At 38.7% G+C, this 18,291-nt stretch overlaps 1 protein-coding gene across 2 annotated transcripts in view; it reads right to left on the reverse strand.

Moving 5' to 3' along the window:
• Positions 1-18,291, reverse strand: part of LOC114652364 (uncharacterized) — a 105,239-nt gene that overhangs the window by 19,419 nt on the left and 67,529 nt on the right. For both annotated transcript variants that reach the window (XM_051932610.1, XM_028802732.2), the window contains one exon: positions 4,794-5,931. In XM_051932610.1, the coding sequence (XP_051788570.1) occupies positions 4,794-5,862 (1,069 nt within the window). In that variant the 5' untranslated portion in view covers positions 5,863-5,931. The remainder of the gene's footprint in view (positions 1-4,793; positions 5,932-18,291) is intronic.

Genomic DNA, 18,291 nt, shown 5'->3' on the forward strand with positions numbered 1-18,291 from the left:
TAGAGGGGGAAATTCCATTAAAACCAAACTAGAGACAAAAGGACCTCATAGAACCTTTGTAAAATAAAAGACTTACTCTTGACAAAAAATGTTTTGCAATTACAATAAAGCTCAGTGGAGCACAAAAGCAAACTGGAATTGCCTTTAACAAGAAGGCAATTCAAATCAAACAAGTACCAATATACTTGATATCAATAGCAAAGTCAAAACACAGAACACAAAGTCAAAATCCTGAGATCCTATAAATCACAGAAGAATGATAAATACAAGTACAATAGGCTACTATGGGGACCAACGATGAACAAACTACAAACAGTATCAAAATGTCCATGAAAAAAAAAATCTAAGCTTACTTGTATCGCAGAATGTATCCCGTAAAATGCCAATAGGGACTCTGCTCTGTTGGGCCCTTGAGCAAGGCCCTTAACCTGCAATTGCTGAGCGCTTTGAGTAGTGAGAAAGACGCTATATAAATGCAAAGAATTATTATTATATCTGATATCCAGTTGTAAACTCACAACCTCCCAAATGAAATATTGTTAAATAAACAATCCATCCATCCATTTTCCAACCCGCTGAATCCAAACACAGGGTCACGGGGTCTGCTGGAGCCAATCCCAGCCAACACAGGGCGCAAGGCAGGAACCAATCCTGGGCAGGGTGCCAACCCACCGCAGGACACACACACACACACACACCAAGCACACACTAGGGCTTAAATAAACCATCAAAATCTTCTCATGAGGGGCCGAGGAACGTGCTCAAAAGAAAATTGCCTTTTGAATCGAAGACCTGCCTCCACCCTGATTCATTGGTCAGGAGTCCTGTACAGTAATATCTTTATTCATTAAAAAAAAAAAATGTGAAAACATTATCAGGTGTAAAGCAGAAGACCAATTCTATTGTGCAGTTTCACAAACCGCCTTTAAAAAATGCAGGGATATGGCACTATAGCTTAATGACCAATGAATGAGGGGAGAGGTGGGCTTTCAATTCAAAAGATCAAACTCATATGAGCGCAGTCACCAGCCTTTCACAAAAGAATTTTCCAGAACTTTAGCAAAACTACATGTGTTTTGGACATTGTGAGCATACGACTGGATAGGTCTCATGTGAATTTTGTGTTTTGATATTGTTTTCTGTTTGTTTAGCATTGGTTCCCATAAAAACCTATTGATTCAGCAACTTTTTTCCTCCATTTAGATTAAAAAAATTTTCTCTGCCATAACTGCAAAGAAAACAAGGTAGGTAAAAGATGAAAAATATAATTTTTGACTAGAGTATTCCTTTAGGATTGCATTAAATGTATTCATGTTTAATTTACAATGAGTGCTAACAAAATATAATCCATCAACAGTCTTCAGAGTTGTATTTACATTTTCAGCTTCTAGACAGGTACTTAATCAAATCTGTAAGTGTAAAGCAGATAGCAAGGGGAAAGAGAAAGGACCAGGAGGAATATTGCAGAAAGCATATTCAATAAACAGGCAAGGCCCAAAACCAGTGAGTCAAAACAAAATAGAGAACCAAAACCAAACAAGACCCAAGAATCAAAAATTTAAAAAAGCAGGATGTTCATTTATGTCAGGGCAAGACAGAATTAAAGCACTTAGTTAATTCTTGTACAAAAAACTTGAATAGTGCATTATATACCATCACAAATAATAACATCAGAGGTTGTAACCTCTCAAAACCACCCCTTACAACCCACAGTCACACCCTGTCAGCAATGTCTTAAACTAGCAGAATGTATCAAAAAACAAGATGACATCACAGAAAAACCTAAAATAATAAAACGATTAAATAAACCTTTATCCTACAGTCCAGAGATTAAGGAAAAAATACTTTCTTTGTAATAAAAATGTACTAACCAAGAAAAGAATTTATAATTGATTCTCAACTTCATGACAGTGGACAGTAGAAAACCACAGAAAAAAATTGTTTCAGCAATCCTTGGAAGACAACAGTTGGGTTTGTCCAAGGCCAAAACATGAAACATGTTACAGATTAATGAACTACATAATTGTGGCATATTACATATTAATTGAATCCACCATGTTACCAGGAAAGAAAGCCAGAAGTAAGCAATCCTTTGTGCAGCCTAATTTGTCAAGTGTACTTTAACCAGAGGAAAAACAGAACTTTTAAATGAAAAAATAAAGCATCTCGTATGATATAAACAACTATTTCAGTTAATCAGCTCTAGCACAATGTCAGACTTCTGAAGAATGCTTAAGGGTAAACAGTAGACCTGTTCTGATGGATAATTACATGGATCACTGCAGTAACACACCCCTTATTCATGTACAAGTTGACTTATCGGCAGTATTTATTTATATTTTTTTGATATTCAAATTTAAGCAATTACACCAACCTACATTTTTAAAATGTGTTCAACAAGTTGTTATTAAAATGTTAATTTCTAAATTGAGCAGGGTGATAAAGATTACATTTGTAATCAGCATTACAACTCTAAACCATCCAAAGGCGTCACAGACACTGCCTGAATAGACCAGCTAGAACCAATGAAGTTTTGCCCAGGCTCCACAGGCTTTCCAAAGCTCTGAATGTTGTTTCATTGAATAACATTTTTTAAGAAGTGATTAGACACTTTCTGCCCATAGTCACAGTAAGGTTATTTAGAACAACTACCTTGGAAAAAAGGTGCTGACCTGTCAGTGACTTTAGGTAAGAATAATAAAAAGCTGAAATTGAAAATGAATATTACTTCTAGCCCTAAACAGACTGCTGCTGTATTGCTTCAGTTTCAATCCAAATGATAAAGAACAGCCATAAAATATAAAACATGCTATTTGCTCGCACACACAACCACAAGCAATTTGCAGATGCACTTAAAGCACAATCACTCCGATGCTTTGGCACAGTTGTTGTCCTGGAAGTCGTCATCATCAGCCTCACCTTCCACTTCTAGGGAATGACATTTATTATTCTCTTATATAAACATTAGAACACTCTAGACGAGAACAGGCCATTCAGCCCAACAAAGCTCGCCAGTCCAGCACAAGCATTTACAACTCATTTTTGAATATTCTACATATTCTACACCTCTGTGATGATCAGTGCAATTTTCAATTCTGTGTTATACTGTGCTAGTAACATCACTTCAAGGGAGGCCCACTGAATTATTAAGATAATTAAAAAGACAGGCTCAGTTACAGGATGCACTTTCAAACCTCTGGTGTTGGTAGAAGAGAAGAAGAAAACAAAACTGATGGCCATTATGAAGCATGTTGCACATCTTTTCTCTGACACACTAAAACTGAGGTCTTTCATGCAAGAATAAGTAGGTCAGACACATCTATCTATCTATCTATCTATCTATCTATCTATCTATCTATCTATCTATCTATCTATCTATCTGTCGCCTTTTATTTATTTTTTATTGATAGACTCCCTTTGCAATGATGTATTTGTTTAAATATAAACTTGCATAATTTGTCTAAATAGAAAATCCAAGTGTTATTTGAATGATAAAGATGCCTTCAACATGTCTGTAAGCTACTGTTGATAGTAATGCCATTTGTGCTGATGTAATTAAAACATACACACACATTTAAATTATTTGTTAAAATGAAAAAAATATTTGACTCCAACTGCACCTTGTCCAATGTCAAGATTACTGTATTACTGTCACAGACTCTGGACTACTCCCTATGACACCCCTCTTTTGTTTGTATTTTCCTCTTTGCCCCTCTCAATAATACCCATTGTGTGAAACAGATGGGATGGGAAAGTGAAATAACAGAAGAATCCTGGCTGAAGTGCTTCATTCTAGCATTGGACTTTTTGCCTGTATTAAGGCCTTCAGTTGAGTTTTGCTCCCAAGTTTAATGTCAATGTTTTTGAACTGTACTTGGTTTAGAATTTTGCCAGGCTTCCTGTTGTTTTTGGCTATTTTTTTACTTGGACTTACCTGGCTTTTCATGTTCTTGACCATTGCTTACCTTTTCTACCCTGTTTTTCTATTTTTAACTTTAACAAATATCATATATTTTTATTTCATGTCTGTATGGAATTTGCACTTTCTCCCCATGTTATTATGAGTTTTCCTTCCACATCCCCAAAGATGTGCAGGTTGGAGACTCCACATTGGCCCTTGTGTGAGTATATGTGCCTTAGAAAGGACTGGTCTTCTGTTTAAAGCTGTGATAGCTTTGGGACACTATATAAGAGGTGAGAGCTCCAGTAAATTTGTGTAAGAATTATATATCACTTTATATAGTTGACTCTTTTCAGTTCTGTTTGATATTGCCTGATAATGCGTTAAGAAAATGTACATCTCCAAGAAATAACTGACTAAATCACCAATATTCATGTATAGTGTGACCCCAGTGATGCACACTCAAATTTGTAGTGAAATTAATGCATCCCTATGTACTGGAAATGTACCTACTCAGCACCCCCCTCTGGAGAACTCCTGGTGACACCACTAACCCTAATAAAACAGAAAAACAACTCATCGTGATCTTTGGAAAATTGATTGGTTGAGATTCAATCATAGTACTTCAGTCAGCTATATATTATTAAGCTGTATTTCTTTGTACAGCCAGCAGCAAAACATTGTCCCTTAAGTGTCTCTGTGTTATGCGAGGCTCACTCGTAATTTACATCAAACTAAAATGCTGTCTTCCTTAAATATAAATTCAATGTATTTACAATCACAGCTGCCGAATTGATCTTGTAATGTTTGACAAGTAATTTAAGACTGTTTGCAATATTACTTCAATAACATAAACAGATGGAAATGTACTTAGAAGCATCTTAAATACTACCTGCATTCTTGTACTCCTCTGGCTGCCTTATATTGATGTGATGTTGGTTAAAATTGGTTTCATCTGTGAAAGGACTTCCTGAGCTAGTTGCATTGGACTGCAGATAGAAGCTCAAGCCAGATTTTCCATGAGTCTGCAGGTACACCGTCCGAGGGACATTCTCCATTCCTTGCAAGTGTGCTTGTGGAGATACACTTGCTGCATGGCTCTGCACATGTGTGCTATATATGGTTGGAGATGGTGTTCGACTGCACAAATGTGGCCACTCAAATTGCGTTCCTGGCTGGAATTTCTGCTCTGTAGAAGACTGATATTGCTGTTGGTCCTGCTGCATCTGGTAATGACCCATTGTCTGGAGGCCTGCGTGAAACTGTGGTCTCATCTGTTGCTGTAGAACATGAGATGCCTGTAAAAACTGGCTCGTCCTTTGGTATGGATATTGTATTGATGTTGCCTGGTGTTGTGTGCTTGAGTATTCTGACTGTTCTTGAGCTCTAGGATGGGTTTTCTTTGGGACTGAAGTAGAGCAGTTCTGTTTCTCTACAGAAGTCTCACTATCACTAGTTCCTGTGGGCACATTCAGACGGCTTGGCAATGATATGAACCGTCTGGTGGCAAATGCCTCAGAAAAAGAGTCTAGTTTTTGCAGGGGCAACCCTTTTTCTAAAGTGTTAACAAAGTGCTGCTCATAATTATGTTCTCCATTCATTTCATATGTGCCATTCTGGGTGGGCACTGACTTTGTATCTTCTTTAGAATGCACAGGGCTTGAGTTGCCATTGGTGCAGTTTCCAACTACTGATGGAGTTTGGTCCCAGCTGTAAGTTCTTCCACATACATTTCCCACCTCTTTAACTGTAGCAAGGCTGGTAGTCTTTCTGTTATCAACAGGGTAAAGAGTAGACATGGAATCATTGGACACATGATCTGGTTGAATGCCCATTCCAAGAACACTGTAGGCAGTGTGCGTCAGACCTAGCGATACTCCTCCCTGATGGTAGTACAGCACATCTGGTGATGTCTGTGCAATTCCTGAGTCTTGCCTGCTTACAATGGCCTGGTCACCCATTGCCAATTTGCCACCAAACTGCAGTGGCCTGTACTAAGGCCCACAATCCTGAGGCATTGGATGTCTGAGCTGAGAAAGATATAAAAGAAAATGTTAGTCCATGTTATTCAGTATAACTAAACTGTGAATTCTAGTACAAAGATTTTCTGTAGAGAATATAATTCCTCAGGCAAAAGGTTTTTGGCATTCAAATTCTTGAGCTCTATGGATTTATACAATTTACCTTCAATACTGTAAAGTGCCATCATATACTTTGCAGAATCCACCCCCTTTCAAACTAAATGCCACTAAGAATATTATTGGGGACCATCAAATTAATCCACACATTTAAATTGATTGTTAGACCTCTGACATTGTATATTTGAGTGGCAGAGACAGATATTTCTTGGACACTAAAAATATTTGCACTAACAGAAAAAAAAATAATGAGCAGTAATCTAGAAAATTCCTCAGGACCATGCTCGTGCTAATGTACTGTACTATATAACAGACACGGCCTCTAGTTCTAAGCCTGGCTAAGATCTTCTGAACCTCATATTCAGATGAGCCTGCAATCATAAGGAGATAGATATGAAACATGAGGTGAGAAAACACAGGAAACCACTAGTTTTAAATGGGAAACAAGAAAAGATTGGGTGCCCTAACCTGCATTAATAAAACCAGCCTACACATAACTGTTTGGACATGGTCCCTGACTTTTTATATGGACCAATACATTTTAGGGCTAGTTTCCAAGTAGGTAACTTAAGCATCTGATCTTTCATAGAATGTCAGGGTATCTAGCCAACTTGAAAATACAAAATGTCTGTGAAGTTTAAGGACTGCAGAATGTTAATAAAAGGCAGTTATTTTTTAAACAAATGTGATCTGTAGCCCTTGTCTTCCAAAGATTGCATATAAAATTAAGAAACTTGGATCAACTGTTAAACTAGAAGACAAGGATAAAGTTACTAAACACTGAGTGACTCATATGGTCTATCCATTCACCTTGGTAATACCTTGAAGTCAAAATTATCTTTATACCTCTCAGAAGAATGACCAAATAGAAACAATGGAAGCTTTACACCTACAGATTTGACGTGTGGAAAAGGTAGGTTCACATCTACATTTATCACCACTTCAAATCCATAAAATAAGAATCAGGTGTTTAAGATTAGGTGACAATGATAAGAACCTTATCATTGTTATTATTCTCCTTATTAGGGGTACTAGGGTGTTGTACCATGTTAGCCATTATGAATGTAGAGAAAAAACTCATTACAAACTTCAAAAGACTCTGTTGGACAGTTATCTTATCCAGAGATCTTGACAATACATTGTTCTTTTCTGTCTTATTAAATTAACCCTAGCCTGAATGAATCTATTAATTTTTTACATTTAAAATTTCTCATTTAAATATTTACCAATATTGTTTCTTGTCCTAGAGTGTGTATATAAACATAGGGAACTCCAATTTCTGTATTACATCTTGCCTAAAGAAGGAGCTGAGTTGCCTCGAAAGCTTGCATATTGTAATCTTTTTAGTTAGCCAATAAAAGGTGTCATTTTGCTTGGCTTTTCTCCTTATTAGGGAGAATACAGGTGGAGCTGTAGATATGTAGGGTCTGATGTTCTCTTTGCTTTTGATGTATGTGGTGTCATCATGCCAAGATCAAAGGAACTCTTCACTGCCTTCAGAAAGAAGGTTGTGGATGCCTATGTGTCTGGCAAGGGATTTAAAAAGATTGCCAAATTATTTAAAAACAGTCATTCCACCAAGAGGAGAATATTTTACAAGCAGTATAGATTTCAAGTGACTGCTGATCTGTCCAGGATTGGCTGACCCAACAAATTCAGCCCAAGAGCTGACTGTTTGATAATAAAAGAAGTCTCCCAAGATTTAATTGCAGAATGACCAGGTAACTCTTTTAAAAGTGCATGCATCTGCAATCAGAAAGAGATTATACAAATTTTACCTGCATGTGAGGTATGCCACTAAAAATCCTTTGCTGTTTAAAAAGAACATTAGAGTAAGACTAGAGTTTGCCATTGAACATATAGGCCAAAAGGGTACTCAACTCCACTCATGGCAGCAAGAACAAGTTTTGTAATCAGAAGCCAAGGCTACCAGATAATGAATCTTGGTATTTAATTATATGTCTTGTTAGGGCTTTCATTTTTCCAAGACAAATCTTTATCATATTGTAGGTTATTTGTTTTCCAAGAACATTATCTATATGTTTTGCATCCTGCAACAGATTTGTATCTCTAAGTCCTTTCTTTCTGTCTCATTTACAGTGGTGTGAAAAACTATTTGCCCCCTTCCTGATTTCTTATTCTTTTGCATGTTTGTCACACAAAATGTTTCTGATCATCAAACACATTTAACCATTAGTCAAATATAACACAAGTAAACACAAAATGCAGTTTTTAAATGATGGTTTTTATTATTTAGGGAGAAAAAAAATCCAAACCTACATGGCCCTGTGTGAAAAAGTAATTGCCCCCTTGTTAAAAAATAACCTAACTGTGGTGTATCACACCTGAGTTCAATTTCCGTAGCCACCCCCAGGCCTGATTACTGCCACACATGTTTCAATCAAGAAATCACTTAAATAGGAGCTGCCTGACACAGAGAAGTAGACCAAAAGCACCTCAAAAGCTAGACATCATGCCAAGATCCAAAGAAATTCAGGAACAAATGAGAACAGAAGTAATTGAGATCTATCAGTCTGGTAAAGGTTATAAAGCCATTTCTAAAGCTTTGGGACTCCAGCGAACCACAGTGAGAGCCATTATCCACAAATGGCAAAAACATGGAACAGTGGTGAACCTTCCCAGGAGTGGCCGGCCGACCAAAATTACCCCAAGAGCGCAGAGACGACTCATCCGAGAGGTCACAAAAGACCCCAGGACAACGTCTAAAGAAGTGCAGGCCTAACTTGCCTCAATTAAGATCAGTGTTCACGACTCCACCATAAGAAAGAGATTGGGCAAAAATGGCCTGCATGGCAGATTTCCAAGACGCAAACCACTGTTAAGCAAAAAGAACATTAGGGCTCGTCTCAATTTTGCTAAGAAACATCTCAATGATTGCCAAGACTTTTGGGAAAATACCTTGTGGACTGATGAGTCAAAAGTTGAACTTTTTGGAAGGCAAATGTCCCGTTACATCTGGCGTAAAAGGAACACAGCATTTCAGAAAAAGAACATCATACCAACAGTAAAATATGGTGGTGGTAGTGTGATGGTCTGGGGTTGTTTTGCTGCTTCAGGACCTGGAAGGCTTGCTGTGATAGATGGAACCATGAATTCTACTGTCTACCAAAAAATCCTGAAGGAGAATGTCCGGCCATCTGTTCGTCAACTCAAGCTGAAGCGATCTTGGGTGCTGCAACAGGACAATGACCCAAAACACACCAGCAAATCCACCTCTGAATGGCTGAAGAAAAACAAAATGAAGACTTTGGAGTGGCCTAGTCAAAGTCCTGACCTGAATCCAATTGAGATGCTATGGCATGACCTTAAAAAGGCAGTCCATGCTAGAAAACCCTCAAATAAAGCTGAATTACAACAATTTTGCAAAGATGAGTGGGCCAAAATTCCTCCAGAGCGCTGTAAAAGACTCATTGCAAGTTATCGCAAACGCCTGATTGCAGTTATTGCTGCTAAGGGTGGCCCAACCAGTTATTAGGTTCAGGGGGCAATTACTTTTTCACACAGGGCCATGTAGGTTTGGATTTTTTTTTCTCCCTAAATAATAAAAACCACCATCTACAAACTGCATTTTGTGTTTACTTGTGTTATATTTGACTAATGGTTAAATGTGTTTGATGATCAGAAACATTTTGTGTGACAAACATGCAAAAGAATAAGAAATCAGGAAGGGGGCAAATAGTTTTTCACACCACTGTACATTAAAACATTTTATTAACGCAGATACTTCATGAGGGCGGCACGGTTGCGCAGTGGGTAGCGCTGCTGCCTCGCAGTTAGGAGACGTGAGTTCACTTCCCGGGTCCTCCCTGTGTGGAGTTTGCATGTTCTCCCCGTGTCTGCGTGGGTTTCCTCTGGGTGCTCCGGTTTCCTCCCACAGTCCAAAGACATGCAGGTTAGGTGCATTGGCGATCCTAAATTGTCCCTAGTGTGTGCTTGGTGTGTGGATGTGTGTGTGTGTGCCCTGTGGTGGGCTGGTGCCCTGCCCGTGGTTTGTTTCCTGCCTTGCGCCCTGTGTTGGCTGGGAATGGCTCAAGCAGACCCCCGTGACCCTGTAGTTAGGATATAGTGGGTTGGATAATGGATGAATGGATACTTCATGATGCATATACACATGTTTAAATTGAAGCATGTTATCTGGAAAGCTGGTAGTTCCTTTACCATTAGCACCTCATTATTAATTCAAGAAAACAGACAACAATTAAAACCTAAATGCAGGTATTTGAAACTAAAATAGGCAATTAAGGATCCTGAATTGAAAAAAATGAGTTAACTAAAACTAAGTCCAGAGGGGGAAAAAAATTATACTGTATATAGCTTTAGTAAAATACATTTACACAGTAAATACATTTTTGGAACATTAATTCATCTGCTCAGAGTAAAAAGATATTGATCAATCAGTCAATCAATCAATATTTTAATTTACAAAGCCCATTTAAACACAACAAAAGTTGACCAAAGTGCTGTACATAAACATTGAATAAAAACAACTTCAGAATAAAATCAATAAATATATTAAACATATAAAAATATTAAAATAAATAGATAAATAAATAAAACACAAACATAAATCATACCAAACCATTAAAAGGCTGTAATAAAAATATAACACTACTACCTTTAAGCATCTCCATATGCCAAAGACAACAGAAAAGACTTCAATTGAGATTTGAAAATATCAATAGTGTTTAAAGACCGAAGGTAAAAGGATATACTGTTCAATAGAACAAGGGCAGACACAGAAAAATCACCATCACCCTTAAGCTTCAATCAAGACAATGGGATCAGTTTTTGATCAGATGATCTCAAAAGCCTAGGGGTCGATAAGGGGTGAAGGAGGTCTGAAATGTAATGTGGTGCCAAACAATTGAATGCTTTAAAAACAAAAATGAAACTTTAAACTGTATTCTGTATTTAACTGGAAGCCACCGAACAGAGGCCAACACTGTAGAAATATGTTTTGCCATCTTTGTACCAGTCAGGACTCAGAAGATGAAGTGCTGCATTTTGGACCAGCTGCAATTGAGATAGGGAAGTTTGACTATTGCCAAAATAGAGATATAGAGTTTGACCACAGCAACAGTAGAAATGTTTGATTTCCTTCATAAATCAAGAGATTTTGGTCAAGAAGTTAGTTTTGTGATGATCTACATATCTCTTCTAAAAATTTAGGCAAATGTACTGTACATCCTTTCAAGTACTCAGATATTAAAACAGATTCCAGTACAATTGCAGCACAAGTTTATAGACCACCAGAGCCATATTCATTGTTCATGACTAAATTTGTCAGCTTTTCATCTGAGTTAGCTATAAAATATAATCACGTAATATAGTGTTAATGTGGATTATTTATTATTAATAATATAATAATAATAATATTTAATTATACTGTAGATGTGTAAACTGACACTTTTAGCAAATGTTTTACTCATTTGTTAAACGCAGTGGGGTTTTGCCAGATTGTCAATGGCATGACTCATTATCTTAATCACACATTAGATCTATTTGTTACTTAGAGTTGGGATTCAAAATGTAAATATTACATCATGTAACTACCTAAGAAATTAAGTTTGTTTTTAAAAGCTACATTTAATTTGTTTTTGCACTTACCTATGCAATCGCTGATTAAAACAAAGACCAATATGTGCAATATGTGGATTGTAAACTCAAACATTTCTGCAAGTACCTGATACAGAAACATCATCGAAAACAATCAAGATCAGCTGATATCTAATTATGATGTGACAATGACATAGTCCTTGGATACAGTAACTCCCCTTACTATGAAAGCGATTAAAGCACATAGAAACTGACCCTGGTTTAAATTAGAAAACTCTCACTCTTAAATTAGGATGCTGATACTTGAGCGTAGGTGGACAGCAACAAAGCTTTCTAAAAGTGTTCTAAAGTTTTTTTTTACTTTTTGTCTAAACAAAGTTTTCTAAACTTACAGAGTGCATGGACACACTGTTAAAAATATGAAAAAGCTCCTTTTATGTTCTGTTCTGACTACTTTTCTAGCTTAATAGATGACAACACAAATGATCCTTATGTACTGTTTAGAACTGTTGCTGATCTAACAACCTCCACTGAGTCGGGGCTTTAACGTGGTGGAATGGTTTGTGTTCTTCAATGATCCTTCTCCCCTACCAGGAGTCGTGTACTCTTGGTAGGGTCACCCATGGTGGCAAGGTCAGAGGTGAGGTCTTGACTAAGACTGATTCAACCACTCACACCCTATCCCACCAATAGTCCATCCAAAGTGGTGCAAATTCCTGCTATACCTCATCATCTTGCAACTGGCTTGCCATGTGGATTCTTGACAGGAAGTGAAGCAGTGTGATTGAGGACTGTGCACTCTCACTATCACCGATATCAACAACTCATTTACACAGGCTCTTCCTTCCATCCATCTTCCTCATCCTTTTCTCCTGCATAAAAGTCCTACAGCAGTTTTTGTTCTTAGTATACAACCCGCATGTATAGCAGCGTTGGTGTGATGGCCGTTCAGAGGCGCACCCAGGACAAGTGCCTTGTCCGTGTCAATGTGACTAGGCAGCCTTTTTCAAGGATAACACTGGCTACCCCTGATGGGGAAGGGACAATAACAGGTGTCCTAAACAAAGTTTGTCCTATCTGTAGGGATAGGGGCGAGCCACCCCTCTACATGCAGTCGAAAAACTACAAAATCTATTATCCTAGCTTCTTGGAATGTCAGGCACACTCATGGAATCGACCAATACCAACCAACCACCTCAGAGAACAGCCCTCGTAGCCTCAGAGCTCCAACGCTACAAGGTGGACATCTGTGCCCTCAGTGAGACTCACCTCACTGATGAAGTCAGAGATGCGAATCCATCTCGCTGTCAAAAATGAACTTCTCCTGAAAATTCTGGAGTCCCCTCTTGGCATCAGTTCGCACTTAATGACCCTGCAAGTTCCATTGGTGAAAGGTTTCTATATGACAATCATTAGTACGTATGCTCCTACGTTGGATTCAATAGAGGAAGAAAATGACAACTTCTATGTTTCCCTTGACAAAGCAGTCTGGAATGTTCCTGCTTTGCCTTACTTGGTAACTTTAATGCACTGTACATGTTGGAAGAAGCTCTAATGTTTGGAATAATGTGATCTGGAAACATGGAACTGGAAACATGAATGCTAATGGGCTCCGTTTCCTATCCTTCTATGCAGAGCACCAACTGTCCATTATCAAAACAATGTTTCAGCTCCCCAACAAACACAAGACAACATGGATGCATCCTCGATCAAAAAACTGGCACCTCCTGGACTATATTATTGTCCGTCAGCGTGATCTCCAGGATGCCTTGATCACACGAGCGATGTGAGGATCAGAATGCTGAGCAGACCATAGACATGTCTGGTCCATCCTTTGCGCTGTATTTAGACTACCTACCAGAAGACAATCCCTCAAGCCATGCCACAACGTTGCATCCCTTGCAACCATTGACACCAGAAACGGACTGACAAGTCATCTTCACAAGCAGCTCGAACACATCCAGATACCAACCAAGGATGGTAACATCATGACTACCAATCCTGATGTTGATGAACTATGGGCCTTGCTGCTCACAGCTCTGAAGTCCTCCAAGAAAGCCCTTGGATTCTCCAAGAGGAAGAGTCCAGACTTGTTTCAGGAGGCCACACACAACATTCTCCCCCTCCTGGAGACCAAGAATGCAGCTTTCCAAGCTCATCTTGCAAATCTATCATCTGTTTCCCTCCAGCAGGTGAGGAAAAAAACTAGATCAATTACAAAATGCAGACTCTGTGAAATTCAGAACAACTGGTGGGTTAGCAAGGCCACTGAAATCCAATGGTACATGGATGAAAACAAGACCAATGAGTTCTACAATGCCATCAAAGGAATTTATGGATTTCTTCACTCTGTGCTGGAAGCTTGGCAAAATTCCCGACTCATGGAAACATGCTAACATTGTCGCCATTTACAAGAAGAATGGGGACCAATCGGGATGTGGCAATAGCCGTGGTATTTCACTGTGGCATGTTGCTGAGAAAAGCCTTGGCTGTGTCATGCGTTTCCAGTTACTTCATCACATTGTAGACAGAGTACTTCTGGAGTCACAAGCCACTTTTGTCCCAAACGCAGCACAATTGACATGATCTTCATCATCTACTAACTCCTACAGAAGACTTGGGAACACAAGCAAGACATCAGCTTTGCCTTTATTGACCTGAGGAAAGCATTTGACACCGTCAACCATAAGATGCTTTGCGAAGTACTCTGTAAGTTTGGATGTCCCCCAAAATTCCTCACTATGCTCCGTCTCTTCCATGACGGAATAAGGGCAAAGGTCCTTGTTGGCAGTGGAAACATCTACTCCCTTTGAAATCACTGTTGGTGTCAAGCAAGGCTGTGTCCTGGCTCTGGTGCTTTTCAACATTTACCTTGTCACCGTCACTCTTCTCTCCAGAAGTGTGGATCCGGTACTGATTGCATGGCAATTTGATCAACGTCCAAAGACTGTGAGCACTCTCGAAAACCTCCTTGACAATAATTAATGAGCTCCAGTATGTTCACAATGTTGATGACATAGCTGTACACCTGCAAAGCCTTCAGAGGACCATTGAGTCCTTACACTCAACCTATTCTTGGATGAGCCAGGAAATCAGAACCTCCAAGACACTGGCCCTTCAGACTGCCTTCCAGGACACAGATCTTCTAGTGGACATCAAGATCAGCAAAAAGACACTGGGGAACACACAATTCTGTGAGGAGATCGCGAACTACCTCCAACTAGTTTTCTCTGCATTTGGCCGCCTACTCAAGCATGTCTTTGTTAACTGAAATCTCTTCATGGCAACCAAGGTTATGGTATATCATGCAGTATGTATATCAACACTCCTTTATGGGTACAAGTCCTGGACTCCCTAGAGCGAGCAAATCTGCATACTAGAAGCATTCCACATCCGCTGCCTTCAGAAGATCCTGGACATCACTTGGGAGTTCCATACACTAAAATTCTGGAAAGCTGCTCATCAGCTAGTATTGCAGTCATGCTGCTCAATCGTGTCCTCTGCTGAACCGGGCATGTTATCCCCATGTATGAGTCTCGGCTTACCTGGATGGTCCTGTATGGATACTCACTGAAGGACCCCAACCTCAAGGTGAACTCAAAAAAAAAACGTTGGAAGGACTACTTGAAGTGTTCTGTCAAGGCCTGCTCCATTCCACATATGAAACTTGAGACCCATGCAATTTGGAGACAGACAATAAACAAAGGAGTCCATCACTTTGAATAACAGAAGAAACATGAACAAGAAGAGAAGAGAATGGCAAGACATCACCATTGAAACCAACCCACTGTGTCTTGGGGGCAATTCCCTTGATCATCATGTCCAAGGGTCTGCCTTCCTTGAATTAGCCTGCTCTCCTACTAGCACACACAACATTCTATGAACATACTTAATGATAAAATTGACTATATAAGGGTCCCAGATTTCAGTGTCATCAGACAAACTAAACATTGCATTGCCAAACCATGTTTTAACCTTGTGCACACCACTTTAGTGATTTTCTATTTGATATTAGAACAGGTCATAAAGTTAACGTCTAAAATAACACTTATTACCTTTTTCTTAGATGCAGAGCAGCAAAACTAGTGATTATTCTGGAAGTACCCATTGTTAACATTATCAATAGTTTATTACTGATTAGAACAGTTCTTAATGAACTAAAAATGTGAGCTATCAGATTATTAAAGAAGATATACTGATATGCAATTTAACAATTATAGGCCTATTTCAAATGTACCTTTTCTTTCTAAAATACTTGAAAAAGTAATTGCAACACAGCTCCAGCCTCACCGTCTACATCACTATTTATTTGAGAAATTCCAGTGTGGCTACTATATTGTTCTGTACAGAAACAGCACTAACCTGTATTGTAAACAACATTTTAAAATCTCACGATGAGGGAAAAGTCCACAGTAATTGTGGTGTTAGATTTACAGTGGTGTGAAAAACTATTTGCCCCCTTCCTGATTTCTTATTCTTTTGCATGTTTGTCACACAAAATGTTTCTGATCATCAAACACATTTAACCATTAGTCAAATATAATACAAGTAAACACAAAATGCAGTTTTTAAATGATGGTTTTTATTATTTAGGGAGAAAAAAAATCCAAACCTACATGGCCCTGTGTGAAAAAGTAATTGCCCCCTTGTTAAAAAATAACCTAACTGTGGTGTATCACACCTGAGTTCAATTTCCGTAGCCACCCCCAGGCCTGATTACTGCCACACCTGTTTCAATCAAGAAATCACTTAAATAGGAGCTGCCTGACACAGAGAAGTAGACCAAAAGCACCTCAAAAGCTAGACATCATGCCAAGATCCAAAGAAATTCAGGAACAAATGAGAATAGAAGTAATTGAGATCTATCAGTCTGGTAAAGGTTATAAAGCCATTTCTAAAGCTTTGGGACTCCAGCGAACCACAGTGAGAGCCATTATCCACAAATGGCAAAAACATGGAACAGTGGTGAACCTTCCCAGGAGTGGCCGGCCGACCAAAATTACCCCAAGAGCGCAGAGACGACTCATCCGAGAGGTCACAAAAGACCCCAGGACAACGTCTAAAGAACTGCAGGCCTCACTTGCCTCAATTAAGGTCAGTGTTCACGACTCCACCATAAGAAAGAGACTGGGCAAAAACGGCCTGCATGGCAGATTTCCAAGACGCAAACCACTGTTAAGCAAAAAGAACATTAGGGCTCGTCTCAATTTTGCTAAGAAACATCTCAATGATTGCCAAGACTTTTGGGAAAATACCTTGTGGACTGATGAGACAAAAGTTGAACTTTTTGGAAGGCAAATGTCCCGTTACATCTGGCGTAAAAGGAACACAGCATTTCAGAAAAAGAACATCATACCAACAGTAAAATATGGTGGTGGTAGTGTGATGGTCTGGGGTTGTTTTGCTGCTTCAGGACCTGGAAGGCTTGCTGTGATAGATGGAACCATGAATTCTACTGTCTACCAAAAATTCCTGAAGGAGAATGTCCGGCCATCTGTTCGTCAACTCAAGCTGAAGCGATCTTGGGTGCTGCAACAGGACAATGACCCAAAACACACCAGCAAATCCACCTCTGAATGGCTGAAGAAAAACAAAATGAAGACTTTGGAGTGGCCTAGTCAAAGTCCTGACCTGAATCCAATTGAGATGCTATGGCATGACCTTAAAAAGGCGGTTCATGCTAGAAAACCCTCAAATAAAGCTGAATTACAACAATTTTGCAAAGATGAGTGGGCCAAAATTCCTCCTGAGCGCTGTAATACACTCATTGCAAGTTATCGCAAACGCTTGATTGCAGTTATTGCTGCTAAGGGTGGCCCAACCAGTTATTAGGTTCAGGAGGCAATTACTTTTTCACACAGGGCCATGTAGGTTTGGATTTTTTTTTCTCCCTAAATAATAAAAACCACCATTTACAAACTGCATTTTGTGTTTACTTGTGTTATATTTGACTAATGGTTAAATGTGTTTGATGATCAGAAACATTTTGTGTGACAAACATGCAAAAGAATAAGAAATCAGGAAGGGGGCAAATAGTTTTTCACACCACTGTAAGGGCAGCCTTTGACACCATAGATCACTCTATTCTATTACGTAGGCTGAAAAATTACTTTGGGCTCTCAGCACCATCCACTCATGGTTAAATTCATATTTATCAAATGGACTTTAGTATTTACTGTACAGAAATGTGCAGACAGTACTCTGTCATTACACACAGAAGTTAAATATGGTGTCCCGCCGAGGTCAGTACTCAGACATTTACTGTTTTCACTTTACATAACATTCATTTTCATTCATATGCAGACGATACTCAGTTACACTTTTCTTTTAGACCAAATGATGTTTCTCCAATAGTGTTCTTAAATAATTTTGGTGAATTAAAGTTGTAGATGTAAGATAACTACTTGTCTCTTACTACAGAAAAAATAGAAATATTATTTATTTGGGGAAAATTACAGACTGCATATTCTGTCACATTTGACTTCAGTTGGTGTAAATATTAGTTTTACTGAATTAGCGTGCATCTTAGGGCATAATCTTTGACACCATTAGGTCATTTAAAACAGACATTGTAAAGATGACAAAAACCTGTTTATTCTAGCTTAAGAAACTGGAAATTAAGATGGCCTGTAGATATAGAGGATACAGAGAAATGTATTCACACATTGACTAATG

The sequence above is a fragment of the Erpetoichthys calabaricus genome, chromosome 1 (assembly GCF_900747795.2).
Source record: "Erpetoichthys calabaricus chromosome 1, fErpCal1.3, whole genome shotgun sequence".
In the NCBI taxonomy this organism is placed as follows: domain Eukaryota; kingdom Metazoa; phylum Chordata; class Cladistia; order Polypteriformes; family Polypteridae; genus Erpetoichthys; species Erpetoichthys calabaricus.